The sequence below is a fragment of the Mirounga angustirostris genome, unplaced genomic scaffold, assembly GCF_029215605.1.
Source record: "Mirounga angustirostris isolate CCGP_5_RB_7025 unplaced genomic scaffold, mMirAng1.0.hap1 SCAF_4, whole genome shotgun sequence".
Lineage (NCBI taxonomy): Eukaryota > Metazoa > Chordata > Mammalia > Carnivora > Phocidae > Mirounga > Mirounga angustirostris.
Window position 1 is genome coordinate 95,076,655 of NW_026991712.1, and position 25,782 is coordinate 95,102,436.

The following is a 25,782-nucleotide window of genomic DNA, read 5'->3' on the forward strand; positions in this document are numbered from 1 at the left end:
GGAGGTGGCTGCCAGGAAAAGCTGACTCTCTGTTTGCTTAGCCCCCCATCCCTCTATTTACTAAAAAGTAACCTGTTTATGTTCCTTTATCAAACAGGCCAGGCCTCTGCTGCCTGCATGTACAGGGGAACAACACCCCCCTTGATCCATTGAGCCAAGGGCAACCAACTTGTGGTCAGGCCCCATGAGGCCCAGTCACCCACGGCAGAAGGTCCTGGGCCCAGCTGCAGGCCCCTTGACTCCTGTTTTCTCTCCGCCTGCAAGTCATGTGGGGATCTTGGCTCTTTCCCTTTCCTATGGATGGAGAAAGGAGTTCACGGTCGGGAGCAGGGACCAGGGTGGGGGTAGAGAGCCCCACCCCACGCTGTAGACTCAACACCCGTGTGCTGTCCAACTGCCACAGTCCTGTCCAAGAAAGGGCACCTCTGCAGAAAAGAGGGGGGCGCTGCTGTGTCGGTGCTCCCCTGGAGGGAGCCATCCTTGAGAGCGGTGCAGAGAGCTGCACTTGATTCCATTTACCCGGAGAGATCTCCCACACCCCAAGCCAGTCTCCTGAGTCCATAAACAAATCAACTCAGACTCTCCCAAATAAGACAGCCCTTAAAAGGGCCACTCTGCATCACAGGATGACAGTGGTAGGGAAACCAGTCCCTTCAGAGGGGCCACAGGATTCCTTCCAGGCCCGGCCCTGATGGCAACATTGATGTGGAGAACCATTCCTTCCAGGGCTCTCCTGGCTAAGATATGACCATGTGTTTCTACCTGCATTCATGTAGCTCTTCTTGTGCTCGGGCCACCTCCGAAGCACGAGTAGGTGTAAAGCAAGGCCTAGCCCCAGAGGGGCCTCCAGTCACCAGATGCTGGTGGGAGGGCATGGCGGCAGCAGAGGGGGGGACTTGGTAACACCTGTGGCTCAGGGGCAGAAGGTGCTACAGGGGTGTGGGGGAGAGATGCTCTCTGTGGGCTGGACCCTGGGTGAGGACCCCTGCAAGATGCATAAGACTGTCTATGCCAAGACAAGAGGAGGAACATTCTGGCAAAAGGGACCAAAGCTACATCAGCCCTGTGGAGCAGAGGATTGGCATAGAGGAATAGAGAAAATAATCAGGTGAGGTAGTAAGACGGGACCCCATTGTTGAGGGGCCTCAATGCAAGCTAAGAAGATGGGCCTTGATTCCAGAAGCCAAACAAGGGGAGCCACTGGGGTGTTCAAGCAGCAGGCTTGATCTATATAAATGGGCACCAGAGCACTCACTAGTCGCGCAAGTTACTTAACTTGGGCCAGCTACTTCCCTTCACCAAACAGTCCTTTCCTCCTGTTTGCAGTGGGGATGATAAGAGCACCTAGCTTGTAGGGCTGTGGTAAGACTCACTGAGATCATTTGGCAACAGACTTGGCATATGGCAGACACATAAGAGTGTTAGTTCTTCTCGCTGTTACTGAATCTGAAAGGTTTCTCTAACTTTGGGCAGGAATGAACCTAGGAGGGTTATGAGGGAAATAAAGCGAGCCAGGGGCCCCCTTGTACCTCAGTGCCTTGGTCAGAGATAGAACTTTCAGCCAGGTGCACCGGGGACCTGCTACCTTGATGGAAAGGTCACACTCCCTCAACACCATGTCACAGGGCCGTTTCCTGTGTCTCCCTCTTTGGACTAGGGGACCAGGGAGACAGGAGCCACACCTGAGGGAGATGGGGACCCTGGCACCTTCTTCTAACTGGTACACCCCACGAGACCATGTGTGTGTTGAGGGAGGGACTGTGTCCTCGCCACAGAGCACGGAGCCAAGGTCTAGAGGAGCCAGGGTCACCTTGGGGTGCTCCCTGGGTCAGCTGGAAGGTGCTCCAAGATAGAGAGTTTGAGGAGCGCTCTCCTGAGTCGAGAGTCCAGCTGCATCTCCCACCAGCTGTGTAAGCCTGGGCAGAGCTTCGAGACCTGAGTTTGAACACTGAGCTCTTGAGTCTGTGAAGTGGAGGGAATAAGGACAACACTCCCCGCCTCACAGAGTTGATGCGCGCATAGGAGCTCGTAGGTGTGGGTCTCAGCGCCCAGCTGTGCGGCGCCACGGGGTTCTGTGTGCTGGAGGGGGTCCCGCCTCTACAGAGCGTACAGCTCTGCCCCAGCCAGACCCCCTCCTGGGGAGCTGGGGGTTTCCCCTTCTCCTACTCTGGGATTTAAAGACCAAGACTGAATCTCGCGCTAGGGCGAGGGTGGGTACCAGTTCCACCTAGAGGAGAGCCCTGGGACCACATGCTCTGGCGGGTGATGGGAGAGGCTTGGATTGTCTCCAGCTGGGGCCAGGTATCAGGTGTCTCTAGGAGCCCCCGGTCAAGGGGGGTTCTTTGTGAGGAGAGGGAACAAAAACCTTGGTGTCACCCTTGACTGCTCTCTTTCTCGCACATCGCCTCCTCAGGGAGGCCTTCCCTGGCCAGACTGTCTAAAATTCAAACAACTAAGCCTCCCCCTATGTGCATTACACATCCTCCTGCCCTGCCTTACATTTTTCTCCTTGATACTTTGAACGGTCTTTTTATCTTTTTTTCTTGTCCTGTGCCCAAGTAAAATGTAAGCTCCGTAAGGGCAGTTGGGGCAGGAGGGGGGGGGGTGTTGTATTTTGTTCTTTCCCATATCTCTAGCACCCAGAACAACACCTGCACACAGCAGGTGCTGAGTGAACATTGGTTGATTGACTGAACGAATGAATGAGCCAGTGGATGGCCCCATCTGAAATCAGAGCCACTCCAAACCATGCCCTCTTCCTCCACCCAGTGTCAGGGGTGGGGGGCATCAGGCCAGCCTCAGAGCCTGGGGGGAGGTCTGGCAGCAACAGCATCCTCCTTCATCAAGTGGGGAGCAGGGAGAGGAAGCAGTCCGGCAAAGTGCTATTTAACTTGACAGACAGACATGCTTACCCACTTTGAAGTTTTCATCTTCCCCATTACTGAGAAACTTCCTAGGATTCAGAGCCCCGGGGGGCAGGCGAGGTAGCAGAGTGTATAGTCCCTGCCGGGTCATATTTGAAGGATGATCACATCTGAGGGAAAAAGGACAAGGTGGATCCGAGACATGGAGACGTGGCACAGACCTGGGATGGGGAGTGCACATCTCCTTGGTGGGCAGCATGGCCTGAGCCAGGTCACGATCCCTTGTGCTTTCGTGCCGAGGTCTGGAAGTTAGAGAGCTGGGCAGGTCTCTGGAGAGGTGGGGAAGCTGCTGGGCAGAGGGACTTGTGAGGAACAACGAGCTGGGGGCTGGAAGACCTGCCGGGAGAGAGCGCTGGATGGCCAGAGGGTGTCTTGTGCAGGACGCTGTCATGACCACAGCCAGGCAGGGGGCTGGGGTGTGGGGTCAAGGGGACCAGCGGCCAAGAAGGGCGAGCTGGAGGGGAATGGGGCTGGGCCACTCTGGGGCTGCTGGTCTCGAGGCTACAGCCAAGGGGCACATGGAGGGCAGGGCAGGACACAGCAGGATGGCAAGGACCAGGACCAGCACCTGAGCAGAGTTGAGAAGGAACAATGCACGGGGCAGATTCTACTGAAGACGCAATATCGTTATCATTGTCTTTTATTCCCAGGTACTCCCAGCATGGAGGCCAGACCCTCGGGTCCAAAAGATGTGGTACTCGGCCTCAAAGAGCCTTCTCCTGGGCCCCAGAGTGGCCCGCGGCAGTGGCCCTGGGAGCCGTGTGCCTCTCATCTGCCCTCTTGTCTGCTTCTTTGCAGGAAAGCGTGGATCTGGGAGAGATCATGTTCTCCTTGTGCTACCTGCCCACAGCGGGCCGGCTCACCCTCACAGTGATCAAATGTCGGAACCTCAAGGCAATGGACATCACAGGCTACTCAGGTACCTCTCCTCCCCAAGTGGCCTGCCAGCCACCCAGACGTTAGCACCTGGAAAGATGCTTAGAGAGAAGGGGGAAGAACTGTCAGTACTCTTAGAAGAGGAGCCCCAGCTCTGGATTCCAATCCCAGTTCTGTCCCTTCCTCACTGTGCAATGCTTTGATTTCCGAATCTGAAAAAAATAACTTATGCAGGTTGCTTTAAGGGATAAATGAGTTCATTCGTGTAGGTGCTTAGAGTTCTGCCAGACACATAATATACACTCAGTAGACATTAGCTCCTCCTATCATTTTCCCTCAAAGGAGAGAGAGAATAAGAAGTAAAGACGTAGGAGAAAAAAAAAAAAAATACAGAAAATCTTTCTAGTTATACGAGGCCCCAGGACTTTCAAGGGTTTTGTCAAGTTTGAGTGTGTAAATGTTTGTAGGTCAGCACAGCCCCACGCAGCCCTGCAGACCTAGTCACAGGGGCAAAGCCGCTGCAAAACCAAGTGTATTTGTACTTTGAGTTTTTCCTGCGGGGCTCCCGGCCCCAGCCTCAGCACCAGGATTGCAGTTAGGTACAGAAACAGTCCTGTTCTAGCAACTGAGCCAAGGCTTGCTTGGGGGCCGCTGCTGAGACGGATCCTTTTCCATGATTCTGCAAGTCGTTGTCAGAGAAGGTATTTGAGTTTTGATACAACAGAGGCTTAGTTTGAGTCCCAGGAGCTTCCTTCCCCCTGTCGGCTCACATTAGCCTGAGAAGAGAAATGGGGTGAAGTGTTCCGAAGAGCAGAGGCGCAGAGCAGCCTGGCTGCACTCAGAGTTGCAAATGTAGGAAAAGGCTTGTTTCCCTGGACCCATCACCCAAGAGGCTCTTCTGACGGATTAGATTTCCAGTGTAAAACCACTCCAGAGGTGCCAATTTTTCCTTTTATTCATTATTTATTTGCCTGGAAAACTCCTTAGTATCGTCACAGTTGCCATAAAAGGGGATTGGGTCCAGCTGCAAACCTCCAGGCCCACGTGCAACTTGGTGTAGTTGGAAGGACATGAGGTATTAGACCTTGAAAAATGAGGTTTCGGGGAAGCTGGTTGGAAAACGCTAAAGCAACGTGTATTTGTTGCCGCTTTGACCCCCTGGGAGCCTCTGCTCCCAGCCCCCACTGTCTCTGTGCAGCATTCATGTCTTCCAGGCCAAACGCTCCCCAAGATCGCGCCCACCCTAATGCCTCTCCTTCCACTGAAGCTCTTCAGGGAGGGCGTGGTGGGAGAGCTTGAAGAGCCTCTTCCGACATGTGCAGAGCTCTCAGGCCCCAGCACGTCGGCTTCCTCCAAAACTACAGCCAATGTAGATTCCATTTTTGTATCAAAATAAGTGCATGCTGAGGAGAGAAATTCACTGAGGACTCTCAAGGCTGCTAAGGGAAATAGGATTTTGCTGCCTAAGTCCCCACACTATCTTCTCTGGAGTAATTAAATTGATGTGCTAGAGAGAGCTTATGGCGAAGCCACTGAGGTAACCATAAGGGCCGTTCCACATCAGAGGGTTGGGGGGAGAGATTTTTCTCATGCTAAATTCTAATCTCCCTTTTGCAATTGACCCTCTTTTCTACCTGGGTTTGGAATCTGCTATTAAATCGCAGCTTGATTCTGACAATTCAGGGGTCCTCTTTTTGTTAGGTTCACAGATGTAAGCAAGTGTCTGGAACAGTGCATGCAACACAATAGGCATTGAATAAATATGTTTTGAATGAATGAATGAAGGGATAGCACGAGGAGCCTTGTCAGAGGGTGAAACAGTGTGGGCATGCATGCCAGGGGCCTCTCAAACTAGATCTCCTGTTTTTGAGGATGAGTTTCATGTTGCCTTCGGCCCAGACTGCTTGGATATTGGGCTAAAGCAGGGAGTGAATGGAGCTTATTGCCTGTTCTTGATTCCTATGACATTGACTGCCAAACCTGAGGGTCTTCCTAGTCTCCTCGATTTAACTAGTCATGACTCAATTCCCTAAGCCCATCCACTGGAATGATGACGATGAAAATAACACAAAATAATAATAAGGATCAGGACACCACAGAAGGGTGGTGAGTAAAAGCACCCATCTCCTCCACCAGCTGGTCTGTACTGATTTGAGTCTAGTGGTTTAAAGTGTAAACTTGGGAGTCAGACAGACCTAGGTTCAAATCTGAATCTCTCTAGCCTCCATCTCCCTATCCAAGAAAGGGGATGACGATGATAGATACTTTATGGCATTGGTGGGAAGCTTAAAAGACACGAGGTACATAAATCTCAGCACAGTGCTTGGCGCATACTGAATGCTGAACTATGATGGTTCCCATGACTGTGGGGCTGAAATGCCAGGCTTTGCCCTCCCTCCCTCAGCTGCACTGAACATCACAGGCGGTGAGAGAGCAAACACCCTCCAAGGTCTTATAGAGCCAGCATTCCACTGGAAGCCACACATTTTTTGCCCCCAGAGAATCCTAAGGAACAGTCAGCTCTCTGCTTAGCCTCTTGGACAATCACGAGACTGATGGTTTCTTCAAGGGAGCTACACCCACTGAGTTTTATAAATGGATATGCCTCGTAGGAGTGAACAGAGTTGGAGAAGGAAGCTGAGAATCTCCCAGTCGGTAATAAGGCATCTGCCTAGTGGCCTCCGGGACAGGTGGCTCTGTCATATTTTCCCAAGCCTGGTGGCATGGGACTCTGCTGGGCTGTGGGAGCACATGGAAATGGGCATGGCAGGTGGAGCAGCACTCAAGCAGCCTCAAGCCTGAAGACACTTTCCAAGGCTGTGTCCTCCTTATGGAGTGTAGACGTTGTCATGTTAGGGATGGGTCTTGGAGCAAGCTTGCCCCACCTGACTGCTCGGGCCGGAACCCTGCCCCGGGTATATCCATAGAGAATGGAGCCCACCGACACCAGAAAGCTGTCTCACAGAGGTTCTAGAACTCTAGACTAGAGCTCTAGGAAGGACTCCGCCTTCCTTTTTACTGAAAACACCCGCGAGAGAGGAACCTTCCAAGTGGGTCGTTGGAGACAGCAGGTTGATTAAGCACCTGCTCTTTAATCATGGTCTCCCCTGCTCCCTCGTAAACCCAAGTGCCCCCATGGTTAAAGCATAGCTGCCCTGTCACATTAGTTAGTCGGCAGCTCCTTTGGGTGTCTACAGCAATGCCTTCGAGGCTAGGTATTTCCGATCACATGTCGTAGTTCTTTCTAGCTTCCCCATAGCTGGGTGTCTAGTCAGCTACCACCTGATCGATGCCCAGGGAGCGTGAGGGCCTGCTGGGTGCTCAGGTGCCCAGGACATAGAACCGCATGCCTAGGCCTTGGGGTGTTGGGCAGCGGCCGCTCGGCCCACACCTCCTGATGGCTTCCTGGGAACCCTGGCTTCTGGGCAAGAAGTTGTCTCAGCACATCAGTGTCTCAAAAGCTGTTATTACCTCTGAGGCGCCCTCCCATTTCTGGAGCTGAGCAGCATAAATAACAATTACAATGGTGCCTAAAACACCTGGGCTATGAGATACACTAGGTGTCACTTCCCTCGGATGAGTGGAAAATTTCAGGGTAGAAGGATGCCCACGAAATACCTATTCAGAAAACTAAAGAAGAGACCGGGATGGGAGACACGTGGAGGTTCAGTAAAAAGATACCTCCTCTGGGGATGGAGAGGATCCAAGATCCCACTGAGCAATGAAATGTCACCGGGCTGTCCTGAATCGCAGGAAGCCGCCTTCTCACGGCCCCCAGCACAGCTCCATCCACCTCCTCTGCCCAGAAGTGGGCAGGAAACGGCTTCCGGGGAAGCAGAGAGCAGGGCCCTTCTTGACGCCAGCTGGAAATGAGCTTGCTGGGACAATGAGACCCATAATCCTGTTGTCAGGTGGGGAGGACACCAACAGTGTTGTGATTGTCGCTGTTCATTTACTCACATGCTGCTTCCCCTCGGGTGTCATCAACTTCTATTTTTACCCCCCTTATCCTTTGGTTAATAATGCTGACAAACCCCCAGAGGAAAGGACTCCAAGCAGGTGGAAGGAAGGGTGACTTGTTCAGCTTCACCACTCTCTGGAGCCAGCCGGCCATTGCCGAGCGGGGATGTAGGGCCGTGAACCGCATACCCACGGGCAGGTGTCCTGTCTGATTTGAGGCCAGCTTCCCCATTAGTGAAAGTCCATTAGGCACTCTCCTAATAATCCTGAGGTCGCTATAGACTCTGTGTTTTATTAAGCACAAAGTGTCCTCAGAGACAGGTGTGCTACATAAATACAAGGTGGTTTAATTATCTTAACAACCCACTGATACCATCTGATGAGCAACAGTAGGTCTGTGGCTTCCGTCCCTCTGCTGCAAATGATGTTCCAGGACATCTGGTTAACATGCTCCCTTCCCTTCCCGTCACCCCCACTGGCGCAGATCCATATGTCAAAGTGTCCCTGATTTGTGACGGACGGAGACTGAAGAAGAAGAAGACAACCATAAAGAAGAACACTCTTAATCCTGTCTACAATGAAGCCATCATCTTTGATATTCCCCCAGAGAACATGGATCAAGTCAGCCTGCTCATCTCGGTTATGGATTATGATCGGTAGGTGCAGGTCCCAGAGGGCCACGGTTCCCTGCCTCTCACCCCCATGCCAATGCAGTACAGGGTTTCCTGGCCGTGGGCCTTGTGGTTTGGGGCTCAGGAGCCCATTGGCCTCAAATCTGGCTCTACCCAAGAAGGGTGCAGAAGTTTGAGGAAGAGCATGGATACCCTTGAGCAGGAGCTCAAGCTTTGCTTCCCAGCAGGCCCATTTCTGTCAGGGCCTCATCCACCCATCAGTTTCCCTGAATTCGCCCCTGCTGGTTCCTGTTCCTCCATCTGGCACCAAGTCCAATCACCTGGCCTCTCCATTTCTGATGCTGCTACCATTCCCACTGAGGGATGGCTGTGCAGCCTCCCAGCTGACCCGAGCCAGCCAACGCACGAGAGGCACGCCTTCCTAAAAGACCACTTTCTTCTGGGACCTGCCCTGTCCCAAGAACCATCAGTGGTTCCTGTTAATTCAGGCCCTTCCCCTGGTTTCTCAAGGCCTTCCAGAATCTGGACCCTGCATAATCATCCAACTTAATTTCCCCTTCCTTGCATGGATTTCTTCTCTTCCACTTACCCAAATCCTCTCTTCCAACAAGGCTGGCTCAAAAACGTTTTCCTTTTTTTTTTTTAATGTTTTATTTATTTATTCATGAGAGAGAGAGAGAGAGAGAGGCAGAGGCAGAGAGAGAAGCAGGCTCCCCGCCTAGCAGGGAGCCCGATGCGGGACTCGATCCCAGGACCCCGGGATCATGACCTGAGCCGAAGGCAGACGCTTAACCATCTGAGCCACCCAGGCGCCCTCAAAAACGTTTTCCAATGCCCCCACTCCCCACCCCCAGCCACCATGACTCCTTCTATCCAGTTGTCACTCCAGCTGAAGGAGAAACAAACAAACAAACATGCAGTAAAGCCCCTACCCAGGATTTTTAGCACAAGTTCTCAGGCATAGTAGGTGCTCACTGAACATATTTCGGTGATGACTGATGTTCTTGCTGAGTGAATAAATCACATTCTAGCCGTTGGGGGTGTGGAGAAATGGTGCTTAGATCAGGGTGATTTATTTCCAAATGCCAATGTCTCGAGCGAGGATATGATGTGCTAGCTGAGTCAAAGAAGGGTAAAGACTGAAACTCTCCCTTTGCCCAAAGTCAGGCCATCTGCCCACCATTTCCTGAGATTCCAAAGTGGTTTATAATCTTTTTGTCATCTGTCTGAGTCCATGTCCACCCAAGGAGGCTGGGCAAAGTTTCACTGTCACTGGCACTCTGAGGCCCTGCCAAGCATCTCTTTTCAGAGCTCAGCATTCTGAGTTAGACCTGCCGGGCAGAATCCCAGACTCCAGGACCCTTCCCCTTCTGACAGCATGTCTGGTCAGTAGCAGCTCTGGGGCCTTTGTTTCTCCCCCAGAGTGGGCCACAATGAGATCATAGGAGTCTGCCGCGTGGGGATCAACGCTGAAGGCCTGGGCCGGGACCACTGGAACGAGATGCTGGCGTACCCACGGAAGCCCATCGCACACTGGCACTCCTTGGTGGAGGTAAAGAAATCCTTCAAAGAGGTGGGTGAGGTCGTGCTCGGCCCTTGGCATGTTTGCCGCATGGCCGCTCGGGCTGGAGAATGGCAGTCGGCAGCTGTGTGACCTCGCCTGCGTGGGTCCTTCCCAGGGTGCGTAGGGGCTCCATGCTTCTCGCCCAGTGTATAAGCAGCAGGAGGGAGATGGAGGAGGACAGGGGGAAGCTGCCTGACAGAAAGCCTCGGATGTCGAGCACATTGAAAGCGACACTGAGTTCTATAATTTTTTTTTTTTTAAAGATTTTTATTTATTTATTCATGAGAGACAGAGAGAGAGAGGCAGAGGGAGAAGCAGGCTCCCAAGGAGCAGAGAGCCCGATGCGGGACTCGATCCCAGGACCCTGGGATCATGACCTGAGCCTAAGGTAGACGCTTAACCATCTGAGCCACCCAGGCGCCCGACACTGAGTTCTAAATAGAAAATTAAAACTCGGAGGAAGCCTGCCCAGCGTCTCCATGGTGCCAGGCCCGGAATGCTTTCAGAGCACTCCCCCCACCCCCGGGCCAAGTCGGTCCTCGGGGAGAAAGCCCCAAGAGGGTGAGATCAGAACTTGGCAAGAAATTCTACCCCTGTCGAATCACTATGTTCCCTGAGGCTCTAGCCAGGCAGTCCCAAGGCAGTCTTCACGGGCTCCATGCAGGTGGCCAGACACAAGACCCTGCAGCCATGAATGCTGCTTCTCCCATTGCTGGAGAGAGAATGGCTTCGAGGTATCACGCTCTCTGACAGGATCCCAACAGAGACGTAACACATGGAGCACTGCGGAGGAGGCCTGAGGCTTGGGCTCCAATCTGGGCCCCTTCGGACTTGCTGTACAATCTTGGGCCAGTCATTTTTCTCAACGGCAAAGGAAATGTCCCTTCCAGTGATACTGACAGTCAGGTCCCCTCCACCAAACTCCACCAACGTGAGATCCTTCAAATTATCGTCCTGGTGGCTCCCAGGCCTGCTTTTTCTCCAAGGGGCTGGGATGTGGGGTAGCCAGGCAAGCCTGAAACCTCATTTTGAGGCTCTCATACCCCAATCCAGATCCTAAAAAGCCAGGTGGTTGTTTGTTCGTCCTAGGCTTCAAGCCTAGGAAGTCTAGAGTCTAAAATTGGAAAATCTACTGATAAAAAATAAATAAATAAAGCTTTCATCCTTACACCACATGGCCCCTCAGCCTAAAAGCAGTCACCTTAAAAACAGAGTACAGTTGACCTTTGAACAACACAGTCCAAATTGTGTGGGTCCACTTGTGTGTGGATTTTTTTTTTTAAATAAATACAGCACAGCACTGTAAATGTATTTTCTCTCCCTTATGACTTTCTTATAACATTTTCTTTTCTCTCGCTTTATTGTAAGAATGCAGTATAGAATTCCCATAACATACAAAATATGTGTTCATTGACTGTTTATGTTATCGGTAAGGCTTCCGGTCAACAGTAGGTGATTAGTAGTTAAGTTTTGGGAGAGTCAAAGTCATATCGGATCTTTGTGCCCCTAATCCCAATGTTGTTCAAGGGTCAACTGTAATCCCTTCTTCGGGCTCTGGGACACAGGGAAGATGTGGGCAACAATGCCAGAGGACCTGTCAGCTCTCCCTTCTCTTCTTGGTGTGGCCAGGCCTGTTTCTCCCTGCTTCCAGCACTGTGAGGTGTCTTAGGAGAGACTGAGGGCTGTGGGGGAGAGAGGGTTCCGGGAGGCAGGCTAATTGATTTACCTCCTGAGGTGGGCATGCCTTCGAGGCCAAGCATGAGAAGTAAGGCATAGACACAAAGTTCCTGTTCATCGGAAGCCTCCTGTTTCTATCTTGTGGTTGCCTTGATTTTACCACAGCTGTGAAGCTTGAATGACGGTCCCTCAGCTCTCTGGCTCCCTTCCCCCAGGGGAGCCTCTGCCCCCTCTTATGCAGAAAGCTCTCTCTGCAGGGTGTGGGTGAGGTACCCACAACCAGCCTCTGCCTCCACAGGAGGCAGCTCCTGGACGGAACTGAGGATGACCTGGGGACCACACCTGGCACCTCACTGAATGCAGGCTTGATTCAACCAAGGGAGGGTGCCACGCCCCCTATCCCCTCTTAAATCCCTTGGAGATATTTAAGAGTAGAATAAGCAAGCATACTAAAATGTTCAGGATGGTTTAGGGGCAGGGACATGTAAGATAAGTGGCCCCGATGGGCTACAAGGCTTCAGGCAACTCACTGCCCCCTCTGGTCTCCAGTTTCCTGGTTGGTAAATGAGGGGGTGTCGGTTCCGTCATCTCTGCTTTTCTAGGAAACTCTGACCCTAAATGATGACGGGTGGAGCCAGTGAGCCCTCACGTGTTACCAGCTCAGGGAGATAACCCTCCCCACGTAACTGGGCCACTCTGTCCACACAAACTGAAGCTACCGGCCAGGGGCGGCTGGAGTTGGGGGTGGGTGCAGGGAGCACAGAGGTGCCAGCACTCGGTTCCAGAATCACTCCGTGATGAATACAACCTAATTAAGCCAAATAATTGATTTCAAGTCCTATTCCTTTGAAAACTCTGACTCACTAGTCCAGACTACAAAAGAAAGAAAGATAAAGTAGACTCAAGCCCTTGAAAATGAATATTTGATGAGACAGTAAAGGGAAAGTAACAGTATATGGAAAACGAAAAGAGAATAAATTGATTCATGTCCTTTGGGTTTACTTTTTTCTTGACCTCGCACATCAAGCTCCCGAGCCTGCCCCTCCCCCTCTCATTATGCTACCATTTTCTGCCCAGCTGACCATTTTTCTGTATGAAGAAGCTGAAAATGACATTCATCTTGGCAACCTAGGATTTCACCTACACTTTTAGCACCCACAGTTTAAGTATCCTCATAAAACTGCATCTAAAAACCTACCAGGCAGATACAAAGTAAACCCTCTGTGGGCTCAAGTGATGCATTGCACTCGAACATCTATCACCTCAATCACCCTTAGAGCTCCCATCTTGCCTCCTCGCTTTTGTTCTGGACATCGAGCAAGAACCTTGCTCCTAGAACTTATTTCCCCCATTTGTATCCTACATAAAGAAATCTCACTCTCCCGCTCCCGGGAAGATAAACGGCATCGCATCTATAAAGCACTCTCTATGTAAGTTGTACCTTTCTTCGAGGAGTTTCGAGTGCTGTGATCATTTCTTTTTTATTAATGAGAACAGAGGGCACCCTACTTGCTCGCTTGTTTGGGGTTTTAAAATAAGGTTGAGGGGAACAAATGAACTGAAAAGGTATTTTTCCCTGCTGGGATGTTTTCGCGAGTAGAAACTGATCAAGCCCCAGCGAGCATCCTTTCCGGCAGCAGCGGCAGTGGTCCCCTTCCCTCTGAGCACCCCTGCCCGGGGCCGCCTGTCATTGCTGTCACCCACCCAGAGCCGAGGCCGACCAGCAGCCTTCTCCAAAGGCATTCTATCAGGAAGGGCCAAGTGGAGATCAGCTTCCAGAGATTTCAGATCTCTGAGCGTGACCCATCGCAGAACAACAGAAGGTCTTACTGGAACACAGACGTCCTGGAACAATCACCTTCCTGGGTGCCGGGGAGGGCCGGTCTTTGGGATTTCAGAGCCACCATGATAAGCCTGCTGGAATCAGTCACCATCCCATTGTCCACGAAACCCCTTTCCCTCCTCTGTTTATCTTCACAGAAACAATCAGGGACTGCCAGGGAAGCCAGTGTGCCTTCCTCATGTGTCCTGGATTAGCAATTACGCTCCGCATGACTTGGGCTATTATATAAAGAAGAGAGAGGTACTCTGTGTGGCCATCTCGCTTTTTCTCCTCTGCACTGGCCTATCAGTCAGATTGTTTAAGTGGCATGCTTACCCAGGGGAGAAGCCAGTAATTACATGTACCTTTCACCAACACTACAGGCTGGCGCAGAAAAAGTGGAATCCCTAAAACAAAGGTGTGTTGAATGAGAACATTGGTGATCATCTTGTGTCACCTTCCGGTTAAGAAGCACTTGAGTCAGAAGTCACAGTGGGCTCAACAACCAGGCACTTATTTATTTAAAATATTTCACCAGGGAAACCCTCGGTTGTGATTTCATTCACGTGGACGCTGCACGCAGAGAGACTGCCACCTGGAGTTAGGAGTAAGTACCCGGTGTGGACCCGAAGAGGTTAGGCTTCCTCTTACACTGTGTGTCTCCTTCTCCCCTTGCCGTGGCCAGATGCTAAGGTGGCAGCAGGATGGAGCGGAAGGAGCAGTGAGTTGGGAGTCAAGAGACCTGGTTTCACATCCTGGCTCTGCCCCTAACCAGTTGTATCTTGACTTCTCTGTTTCTTGGTTTTGTTATGGGCAAGAACTAGAGAGTTGACTGGATGATGCCCTGGGACTGCCCCCAGGTCCAGCATGCTGAGATTGTTCTGGCCTAGGGCACCTACTGGTGCTCATCCATACCTGGTGGTCCAGCATTGGGTTAGTTGTAAAGATCTGCCGGTTGGCCTGCACAGGGACACTAAGGGACTGAGCCCAGGGAAGTTGACAGAGGCTTTCTGTAGAAGTGGGAGTGTGGAAATGTTCCACAGGTCTGGGTCTCTCCTCAGCACTGTGGGTTTCCAGTAGGAAACGCTGGCTGACAAATGGTCTCCTCCTTAGGTGGTTCAGCTCTGTCTAGAAATGGCTGTGTTGTGGGGAGCACGGCATCCTTCCCCCTCCCGCCCCCATTCGTGCACAAATGCATAGGGCAGCTTCTACTCGGTCCATCATTCCATAATGGAGACCCCGGAGCTCAGGGGGCACAGAGGAGGCTGTACTTTGGCTCAGAAAGGCCACCTTGACCACCTCCCTGACTCCCTCCAGAGCCCTGTCCCACGGATACCTGGGAGAGGTTTGGGTCTCCTCAGCTCCCAAGAAGGATGGAATGAGCAGTGGACAATGTCTCACTTTGAAGTTACACGGCTCCAAGATGGGTCAAGAATATTCCCGGGGTCAGATCTTTGTCCAGAACACAATGCTCCAGCATGACTGGCTTTTCAATCTAAGGAAGGGGCGAATGGCTCAGGTGCGGGCGCCCATCCATCCTCAGCCCTCTCCTTTGCTCCGTTATGCCTCATTGCAACACCCACCTCAACAGAAGGGTCAGGGTGGGGCTGACGGGACGACCTGTGAGGTGGGAGAAGGCAGGGGATGCTCCGGAAAGGGGAAGGGGCTGCCTGCCTCACACCCCCACATCCTCGCAAGGTGGGCATGAATGCCCCCATGAAGCATTAAGCCTGAGAAAGAGAGCCAGACGCTAAAGCAGTATCAGGTTTGTAGCTGTACTAACAACTCCCAGACAATTGCTAATAATTCATGATCGTGGGTTCTTGGCAATAAGGGCACACTCTGTAGACTGCCTCTTTCCCTGCTAACATAAGCCGATTTTCAGTGTGAGAAATGGCTGAAGCACTCAGAAATGGTCCAGTCATAGCACCTCATTAACACACAGACACACACACACACACACTGCACATAGTGGAGGAAGCTTTCATTATCTCTGCAGTAGGTCTTTTTTTTTTAATCAGGTATCCCAAACTAGAAGCTCTACAGCTCTTTTCCTTCTGTTTTTGCATGGCTGACAGCAAAATTCAAGTGAGCTTATGAAAAGCCGGGAAAGGTGAATTCAGTGCATGGGCCGGAGAAGTTCTGAAAGTTGAAATGCAAGTCCCCTTGGCCATTGATAACCCCCCTTCTCCCCTCTCCGCAGTGGCAGGGCCGGGCTGCCAGCTTTGACAGCGAGAGCTCGTGCCCGTCTCCGAAACCACCTCCCACACCATGAGCCGCGCGGCCGGACGCCACCAACGGGACTCAGCGATGTTCTTTTTGCACTCGTCCCACCGTCCGAACAGTGTTGCGCAGGGGCAGCGGTGGCCGTAGCACGAGTCTTAACCGCTCCTGTGTAGGTCAAGGCCAAGACCCTTGTCGTGTGGCCAGACCTGTCTTAGTCTTTCTTGTCTCCCAAGGTGATGTTTTCTGTGGTTTTCACTTTTTATGGATCGGCTGCCAAGAAGGGAAGGGGGGAAGAGTAGGAGAGAAAGAAGAGTGGAGAGCCCAGAAGCTGGTTCATATGAAATACAATGTAAAATAGTTGTCTTTCCCGGGGGACGTGGTTTGAGTTCCTGCAGTGTTGTGTCCCCACCAAGCTCCACAAGCCTGTAGAAGAAGGACATGGGATGGAGCCACGGCTGCGTCTGCAGTGGCCTGCAGAAAGATGCAAATCGGGCCAAGAGCCTTTACAAGGCGCGCTGTGACCCTGGGAAGCTCATCGCCGCTGTGACACAGACCGAAGTGTAGGCTCCTGGTCCTACGGTGAAATCACGAGTGCTCCGAGGTATCCTCGCACCTTCCGCAGGTCGTGCAGGGCTCCTCCCCGCCCCCCTTTCCTTGTTGACTTTCCTCATCATCTGAAAATGTCTTGATCCCTCGTGGGAACTTAGTCCCTTTCTTTAGGAATGGTTCTGCTGAAACTAAACATGCTGTATGTTTTCTGGCACACCACATTTAACGACCACATTTGTTTGAATACGGGATCTTTGTTCTCAAAAATAACCTTCGTTGTAAAGAAGAGAAGGCACACGTGTTCCAGAATGACTTCGGTGTTATGCGTAGCTTTACTAATCCCATGAAGTATCAAGCAACTGTTGAAAATGCCTAAATAGGTCAAAGAAACACCTAGATAAAATGTTCTTTGGGGAACGGGGAGTTTTAATCCAAGTCATAGCTGGAATCCATCTTTCCGTGACGAGAATCTTCTTGATTGAAACAAAGTCAGCTTAAGCCTATTTCAGCCCCCCTGACTCTGGGACAATATCCATCTTAAACTTTAGTTCTATAGATTACTAAGTACTTCAGTGTTTGTTTCAGTGGTAGTGAAGATTTTTTGGGTTTTTTTCCCTTTAGATCTCTACCTTAGGCCAAATTCAGTTTAGGAAAAAAAACATGTTTCAACTCTTCTGTATTGTAATAGTATGTTTCTGTTGAGTTCATATTGGTCTTCCCACCAACCACCTATAACTCAGTTGATTTGCTCAATCTCAGTCTGTACAGCCCTGGTAAATTCGTGGAGGTGAGTTTCTACTTTATCTGTGACTACACAATGCCAACTTCCAGAGTTGTGTGTGTGACTTGCAAGAGGCAAGTCTGCTGAAGAACACCTTCTTCCACCAATGGAAGGTCAAGAAGGGAAAAGCTATTCACACACCTTGTGTCTTACTCTTTATATATGTCACATGCTTCAGGAGCAGAAACTCAATAAAGTAACCCTCACCTTAAGCCAAGTTATCAGGTTTCTCTGCTGATATAACTTTAGGCAGTGTCTTCTACCCAAAGTTCAGATGGGCATGAGGATGACCAGGATATTGTGGCCAGAGATGTTTTCAGCTTAGAAAAGTAAGGGCAGATAAACCAAACTCCACTCGGTACTGAGCCTTAGGCTAGGAGCTAATGTGTCATTGGTATAAAGATAAGTTTTCTCTCCAAATGTCTTACGATTGATAGGCCATCCTAGTCAGGCAGTACTGCAGCTGGATATTCTTTTGAGAGTGAGGGAGAAAACCCAAAGTCATGCATGGCAAGACTCAGAGCAGGCCATAAACTTCATTCTGTCTCTTGACTCTAGACTGACCCCGTCAACGACACAGCCAGCTCGATCACTGAGCAGATGTCGTGGGTCCTGCAACTAGGAAGGGGACAGTTGAGTTTCCTGGGTCATGAGCAGCCCAGAAATGAGTGTGAGAGGGCGTTTCCAGAAGTGATCTCAAAACGCATATCCAGCTGCCATCTTCATACCCCTAGACACATGAGGATGACCACTCGACTCTTTTGGAGGAGGGAGTATGATCGGTGTGAATCTCATGGAATAGTTACTGCTCTCAGATATTCCTTTTATGTCCAAGCAGCTAACTCACACAGAGTGAACCTCCCAGTGGTTTTGGGAAATCATTTCCTGAGCAGATTATGGTCAGCCCCACACCACCTACCCAACTGCCACCGCTCCCATTACAGCAGTCTTGGTAAATTTCTACAGGCTGGGAAGCCTACCCCAGGGAAGCTCTCGGCTCCAGGAACCCCACCCCCAGTGTCTTCTGGGGGGACTAGTCCTCAACCCAAAGCATGAATGAACCTGAATGTCTGCCAACTTCATTATCTAGCCCAATACCTCTTCCTCGAAGATGAGAATAAAATGAATTGCAAATTTCAGAATAAAATGAAATACAAAGTCGATTCATTTGTTAGCTTCTCTGCCGCGAGAAACCTTTCTTGGGTTGGTGTTTTGAGCTTTGCTGAAGTCATGATAACCTGGGCCTTTTGCATATTGATGTTTTTTAAAAAATGCAAAGTTCCCTTCTTTATTTAGCAGTTTTTCTGGGCTGAAAAAGGCCGCCCCCTTCCTTCGCATACTCAGGATATTAATTAATTGCAACATCATTTAAAAAATTGTTGTTAATTATCGCTTCATGTCTCCCACCCCTGTCACAGCCTGGAGTTTTTATTCAATTAAATCTCTGTCTCTTGCCCATTTCTCTCGTCATCGTATGTTCCCAAGGTTTAGCCGTCCGCATACACACAGGACACCACACAGCTTTCATCTTTAAGCTTTGTTTCACATAGATAGCCACTTCCCTTCCATCGAAGGTACAGCGGAAGGGCTTGTTTGTTTTTAGTTCTGCCCAAGGAATACCTGCATACCCCATAAAGCTGAAATCCACCTGTGTTTTGTCAGGCTTATGGCTCACAGAGCATTTGGTGCGTGGGGCTGTGCTGTTTCCTCAGCTGCTCAGCGCAACGAGCGGCCCCTGCAGATGCCCAGGCTTCTCTAGGGAAGCGGGTTGCACGCTCATAGCTGGAAAGTGCAACACTTTCGCCCACCAGGGGAGGAATCCTGCTAACTCTCATAAAACACCACTTGGCCGAGTGAGGAGAAAATCCTACCGCAGACTCGAACATTTAAAAAGAACATTCTGACTTAATAGAATATCCTCTGTGCTCACCCCCAGCTTTTAATTTAGGAAGCAGCCCATAGAGAGGAGAGTGGAAGGTACCGTCCGCTCTTGCGCATCTGCATCTAAATTACTGGCACTCCACAGTGAGATGCCACCGAGGGAGCTGAACTGCTGAGGGAAGCACTTTGCTTCGCAAACACACAGCCTCCCCTGGCTTCTGCCTGCCATCGGGTCACCCATCAACAGGCGGGGCCCGGTGATGCGGCTGGTATCTAGAGCGGATCAAGTGACAGGGTAAATGTGTCTGGCTGGTGGGCTGGGTTAGGCAGCCTAACAACCTTCGGACTTCAGTGGCTGAGAACAACAAAGGCTTACTTCTCATTCGTGCTCGTGCCCGTCACAGGTCAACAAGGGGGAGCTCTGCTCATCAGATTTATTCGGCCGGGGTGGGGGGGTGGGGGAGTGGAACTCAGGATGACAAGAACAGGCAACATCCCAAACATGGCTCGTTGCCACGCCTGAGGGAAACGAGTGCTCTGAAGCCTCTCCTATTGGCCTCAACACTGTGGTCCAGGGGAGACACATGTCCCTTTCTTTCCCAGTTCATTGCCCACCACTACTCATGTGGCCTCCCAGAACACAGGGGTTCAAGCGCCCTGGGGACGAAGGACTGGAAATCACTGGTTAGCACTTGGGGTGATCACAGTGAAGTGAGCAGCCCCATGGAGGGTGACAGCTACTGACCAGCTGATTCAGAGAAACAAAGAGAAGCTACAGTCCATTCACTGGTGCATGAACTCAAGGACTAGATTGAGCCCCATGACTGGGCCAGCCTCGGACTTGAACATTGCCCACAAAAAGCTTTAGTCTAGTAAATTGGCAACGTAAGGAACTAGAGTCCGAGGTAGAAAGTGGTGAGTGCAGGACAGGAGGTGAAATAGAAAGCTCCAGAAGCCCAAGAAAACGTATCACTGCAGGGCAGAATGACAACTTCAGGAGGGAGGGGGCATCTGCTCCAGAGCTTTTAAGGATGGGTAGGAGTCGGGGTGGGGAAGTCGTGAGGAGGGGGCACATTCCGGGCTGAGGGGTCCATACACCACACCACCAGGCTGCAGACCTGGCCCCTGCCTCGTTCTTGCCGACTGCCTCCGCGAGATGGGCCTGCTGCCCCTCCTCCCTCCACTGCTGGCTTGGCTTCTGCTTCCAGGCGGGCTCATACCCCCGACCTGCAAGATCTGCCTGACTTTGAGACTCTATCTAGCTGCCACCCCCCATCCACTCACCCAGCCTCCCCTCCTCAGGCTGTTCTGTAGCCACAGGCCACTCGGGACTTCGTGATTTGTCCGGTGTCCTGCTCCTCTTTGCAGCGAGCCCCATCCAGACGTCTGATGCCCTAGGACGGGGAACAGGCCTGGCCTCCCCACAATGGCTTTCCTCTGGCTGGTTCACAGCGGCACTCCGAGCACGGCTGTGGCAAGCCCACCAGCAGAGATGGGAGGCCAAGAGGCTGGCAGGCAGTTGCAGCCGTTCACCCAGGAAGAGGTGGAGGGCTGATCTAGGCAGAGGTCCCACACAGGGAAAGAAGGGCACCTGTACGGGACATGGTGGACACAGATGGACCACACAGCGGGACTGGCGACTGAACAGATCTGGAAGGCAGGGAGAAGGCAGGGAGATTCAAGAGTGTTGAATGTTCTCACCCTTGAGGCACCAGAAAAATGATGGAGCCTTCCACAGAAACCGGAGACTCAACAGATCGAGTCTGTTTGGGCTCAATGATGAGTCCGGTTTGGGCCAACTGAATTTGAGATGCAGCAGGGATGTGCAGCAGACAGCCGTAGTTCGAGAAGCAGCTTGGCAGAGAGGTCGGGCGTGAGATGTTAATTTATAGGAAGCTTACACACCAGAATGAGATGTGAAGACAGGAGGCTGACATGGCCACGTGGGTACAAGCAGACAAGGAGAGTCTCAAAGAGGGCTTCTTCGGGAACCATCAAGATTTAGAGGTCAACAAAAAAGAAAGTGATGTGAATAATAATGGAGGTGTGCCCGAGCAAAGCTGATCGATGAGGATGCGGATGAACAAAAACAGATCAGTCAAGGGCCTCGTAAAATGATTCTTCACAAGTTCATCCAAAGTGCTTGAAAATCACTTGACTCACAAGTCTGTTTTCACCCACGTTTGCAGGGACCCACCTCTTTCTTCCCCTTGCCTCTGCTTTTGCCTTTTGTGTGTGTGCATGTGGGGTAAAATATACTTATCTTCAATTTACCATTTTAATCCTTTTTTAAGTGTACAGTTCAGCGGTTTTTAATATATTCACATTGTTGGGCAACGCTCACCACCAGCCATCCACAGAACTTTTCTCATCTTGCAGAACTGAAACTCTGTACCCATTAAACCGTCCCCTTCCCCTCCTTCCCCCCACCTCCCAGCCCCTGGCAACCACCATTCTGTTTTCTGTGTCCATGAATTTCACTACTCCAGGTACCTCATGTAAGTGGAATCATATCATATCTGTCCTTTTGTGTCTGGATTATTTCACTTAGCAGAATATCCTCAAGGTTGACCCATGTTATATAATATGTGTCAGAATTTCCTTCCTTTTTAAGGCTGAATAATATTCCATTGCATGAATATACTACATTTTGTTTTCCATTGATCTTTCGGTGGACCTTTGGGTCCCTTCTACCTTTTGACCATTGTGAATAATGCTGCTGTGAACGTGGGTGTACAAAGATCTCTTCCTGTCTCTGCTTTCAGTTCTTTGAGGTATATACTCAGAAGTGGAATTGCTGGGTCAGATGGTCATTCTATTTTTAATATTTTGGGGAACTGCTATACTATTTTTCATAGTGGCTGCACCATGTTACATTCCCGTAGGCAGTGTCCAAAAGTTCTAATTTCTCTTTACCCTCACCAACACTTGTTATTTTATGTATTTTTGATGGTAGGTGTCATAATGGGTGTGAAGTGGTATCTAATTGTGACTTTGATTTGCATTTTCCTAATGATTAGTGATGTCAAGTATCTTTGCATGTGCTTATTGGCCATCTGTATATCTTTTTTGGAAAAATATCTCTTCAAGTCCTTTGTTCATTTTTTAAAAAACTTTATTAAGTTTTAAATTTTACTTCCAGTAGGGGCGCCTGGGTGGCTCAGTTGGTTAAGCGACTGCCTTTGGCTCAGGTCATGATCCTGGAGTCCCGGGATCGAGGCCCTCATCGGACTCCCTGCTCGGCAGGGAGTCTGCTTCTCCCTCTGATCCTCCCCCCTCTCGTGCTCTCTCTCTGTCTCATTCTCTCTCTCAAATAAATAAATAAAATCTTAAAAAAAAAATATTTACTTCCAGTGTAGTGAACACACAGTGTTATATTAGTTTCAGGTACACAATATAATGATTCTATGCTCATTTTTAAATTTGTTTTGTTGTTGTTGATTTTTTTGGATTCCTCTATATATTTGAGATATTAATCCCTTATCAGATTTATGATTTACAAATACAGTATTGTCTTCCATTCTGTGGGTTGCTGTTGATCATGTCCTCTGATGCACAAAGTTTTAAATTTTGAGGTAGTCCGATTTGTCTACTTTTTCTTTTGTTACTTGTGCTTTTGGTGTCGAATCTGAAAAATCTTGCCAAATCCGATGCCATGATACTTTACCCCTATATTTTCTTCTAAGAGTTTTATAGGTTTAGCTCTTACACCTAGGTCTTTGATCCATTTTAATTTTTGTATAGGTTGTGAGGTAGGGGTCCAACTTCATTCTTATGCACATGGATATCTAGTTTTTTCTACACCATTTGTTGCAAAGACTGTCTTTTCCCCCACTGAATGATCTTGGCACCCGTGCTGAGAATCATTTGACGATATATGTGAGAGTTTATTTCTAGGACCTCTATTCTGTTTCATTGGTCAATATGTGTGCCTTTATTCTAGTATCACATCAATTTGATTACTTGTAGCTTCTTAGTAAGTTTTGAAATCAGGAAGTGTGAATCCTCCAACTTTGTTCTTTTTCAAAATTGTTTTGGCTACTCAGGGTCCCTTAGTTACCATATGAATTTTAGGATGAATCTATTTCTACAAAAAAAAATGGGATTTTGATGGGGATTGCATTGAATCAATAGATAGTTTCAGGTAGTATTCACAGGGCTTCAACTTTTGAGGACACTATAAAGTATGCTATAGGAATCACCTATAAGGTGCCATTTGCTGACATTCTGTCCATCCTCACCTCTGGGACTTTTGCTGATAAACATATGTTGTGAAACTTCGTGTAGGACCAAGCACAGTGATGGAGGTTAAACCAGCTAACTAGATTTTCACCCAATTCTTGCCAATTTCCTCTGGAGTTAATCTCCCACAACTGCAAATGTCTTAGACCAATTCCCAACCTGCCAACCAAATACAACCCCACAGCCCAACTTCTCTCTCCTGCCCTACTTGGCCTCAGAACACTCAAGAACTTCAGCTGGACTAACTCCCATGAATGCAGGCTCATCTCTTGTTGAAGGCACATAAGTATTCACTCAACAAACGTGTTGAGCACTTAGTATATATCAGATAACGTGCTAGGCTGATGGCACACAAATTAATAATAACAACTAGCCAACACTACACACTTCTTCTCTACTGGGCACTGTTCTAAGTGCCTTACATCCGTTACCTCATTTAATTTTCTCTTTAACCCTAAGAGGTCAAGAAACCTGCCCATGGTCATACAACTGAACCCAGATAACTAAATCCCATTGTCCACATGCTTAAGCATGATGCTTAATCATTGGTCAACATGATGCTCAGCTGCTTTCTAACAAAACAAATCTCTTCAAGGAGCTCACAATACAGAGGAGGAGACAGACACATGAAGAGGAAATTACTCTATAATGTGGTAAGCTTAGAGAAGAGTTGCCTAAGCCATCCACCTATGTGCATACCCTTCATCATGCAACCCTAAGTGTACCCTCTGAGACCCCAGCCTCATTTCTTCTTGGAGAGAACCCTGCAATGGCCTCTTTGTGAACCAGGACTCATGCACATTCATTTGCCACCCCCCACCCCACATCAGTTACTCCTCTAGGAGTAGCTAAAGAATTGTGGAGTCCACTCATCACTCCCAACCCTAGTCAGTCATCCCATAAACATGTCCTGTGTTGGACAATGCCAGGAAGAGCGAAGTCTTGCTGTAACTTAGTAGCTCTACTGGAAAGCTCAGGAACGGCAGGAGGGCTCATCACTCTACAATATGCAGCTCCAAACAAAGTCTGTGCCATCAGACTTGATGAAAAGGGAAATCGATGATGAGCTGCCATGAGACGGGGCAGGCAGAAGAACTCAGAGGGTTCAGAGGAGCTCTGCAAACTCAGGAATGCACACGGGCTAGCTCAGCTCTCCTGCCTTCTTGCATCTCTTCCCATTCAGTACCAGAGGGGTGAGTCTCCTCCTGCAGGGGCCTCAGCTGAAGACAGCTCACAGGCAGTAAATTAGGACTGGGGGCAGAGTGGGGAGATGTGTGACTCTTTTCCCTGAGGTGACTTTTTTCTGCACAGATTGGGCAAGTTTGGTGACACATGAGGGATTATCCAGAGAGACACTGAGCACCCATGTGGGCAGGTGCCTCAGGCATCCTCAGACATGGAGCATTTCTTCTTTTCTCTATGGCTTCACCTTGTGTGGGTTCAGTCTGTGTCTGAGCCAGGCTTGTGGGGACTCTTCGGGCTGGGACAACGAGGAATGAAAACCTGTGGCTAGAAATTCTCAGTGTTTGTGGAAACATGAGGCCCTGAGATGACAGAGGACTTGCGAATCACCGTTGAAAGGGCTGCTCCCAGGAGACATTACTGGTGATGGCACGCGGCAGTGAAAGTGGATGGTAAAACCAGAGAACCAGACAAGCTTCACAAACTGTCCTCCTTAAATTACCACTAGCTTTCTTTTGTCGATGGTCCAAAGATGCCTGACTTCTTACGCGGAAACGTTCTCCCCGTGCCTCCAGGTCTTGAATCATCAGACTGCCCGGATGCTCCCGGCTTGCTCTCTCCCTGGCTGGGAAGCTGGGGGTTCATTCTGTTTCATCCCGGGGGCTACCTGACATGTAACGCTGTATCTTGCCTGATTTGCCACATGAGGACGGATTCATCTCTTCAACACCATTACATTGGTCAACTCAAGAGCCAGAAGATACGGGTTCAGCCCTGGCTCTTCAGATTCCCCAGTCTACCCTGGGCAGGTCATGTAACCTCTCTGAGCCTCTTCTTCCCGCCCCCTTCCCCCCCCCACCCCAGTTTGTAAGACAGAGGTGGAGTTCCTTTGGCAACCCGAGACCAGAAGCAACCAAAAACCAATGCTGCGTGGACCACGTCCTCCCTCTTTGGAGACCTGTTCACCTTTGGCAGCTGAGTCACTGGAGAACAAAGGGAATAAGACTGTACTGCTCTGAAGTCTGAGGAGGGTGGGAGGGAGCAGGGAGGGGGAAATGTACAGAATAAATCAAGTGGCTGGGTAATTAATTTAGAATAACTTAAGCACTGAACGCAGCAGAGAAACAAAAGTGGTGACATTTAATGAATGTGTCCGTTGATATCTCACTCATTCCACCTGTCTTTTGAAATGTCAGCTATCTCACAATCCATTTGCCTTGCAGCTGGAAGGTTTGTGCTAACAACCAATTTTCGTTTCGGCCCAGTGGGTTAGCACGGGCGCAGAATGTCAGAAGCGGGAGGTCCCAGCGGCGGAAGGAACAGGGGACAGTGCCCATCACCCGCAGAGAGCCCGACCCTGCAGCAGCTCCTTGGGGCCTGTCTCCATGCCTATCACCCACCTTCTTGCCCCTAACTCTAAAAAACACATGAGGCGTCCACACCAAGGGAAAGACAGTCCGTGTTTT

General features: G+C 50.0%; 1 protein-coding gene across 5 annotated transcripts in view; it reads left to right on the top strand.

Moving 5' to 3' along the window:
- SYT6 (synaptotagmin 6) overlaps nucleotides 1–18,096 on the top strand; it is a 58,416-nt gene extending 40,320 nt beyond the window's left edge. For 2 of the 5 annotated variants that reach the window (XM_045895363.2, XM_064587480.1), the window contains 4 exons: nucleotides 3,723–3,843; nucleotides 8,245–8,416; nucleotides 9,815–9,965; nucleotides 15,659–18,096. In XM_045895363.2, coding sequence (XP_045751319.1) covers nucleotides 3,723–3,843; nucleotides 8,245–8,416; nucleotides 9,815–9,965; nucleotides 15,659–15,730 — 516 coding nt within the window. In that variant the 3' untranslated portion in view covers nucleotides 15,731–18,096. Of the gene's footprint in view, nucleotides 1–3,722; nucleotides 3,844–8,244; nucleotides 8,417–9,814; nucleotides 9,966–13,993; nucleotides 14,012–15,658 lie in introns of those variants that run through there. The other 3 variants (XM_045895365.1, XM_045895366.1, XM_045895367.2) reach the window with 3 other exon arrangements.
- The last annotated feature ends 7,686 nt before the right edge of the window (nucleotides 18,097–25,782 follow it).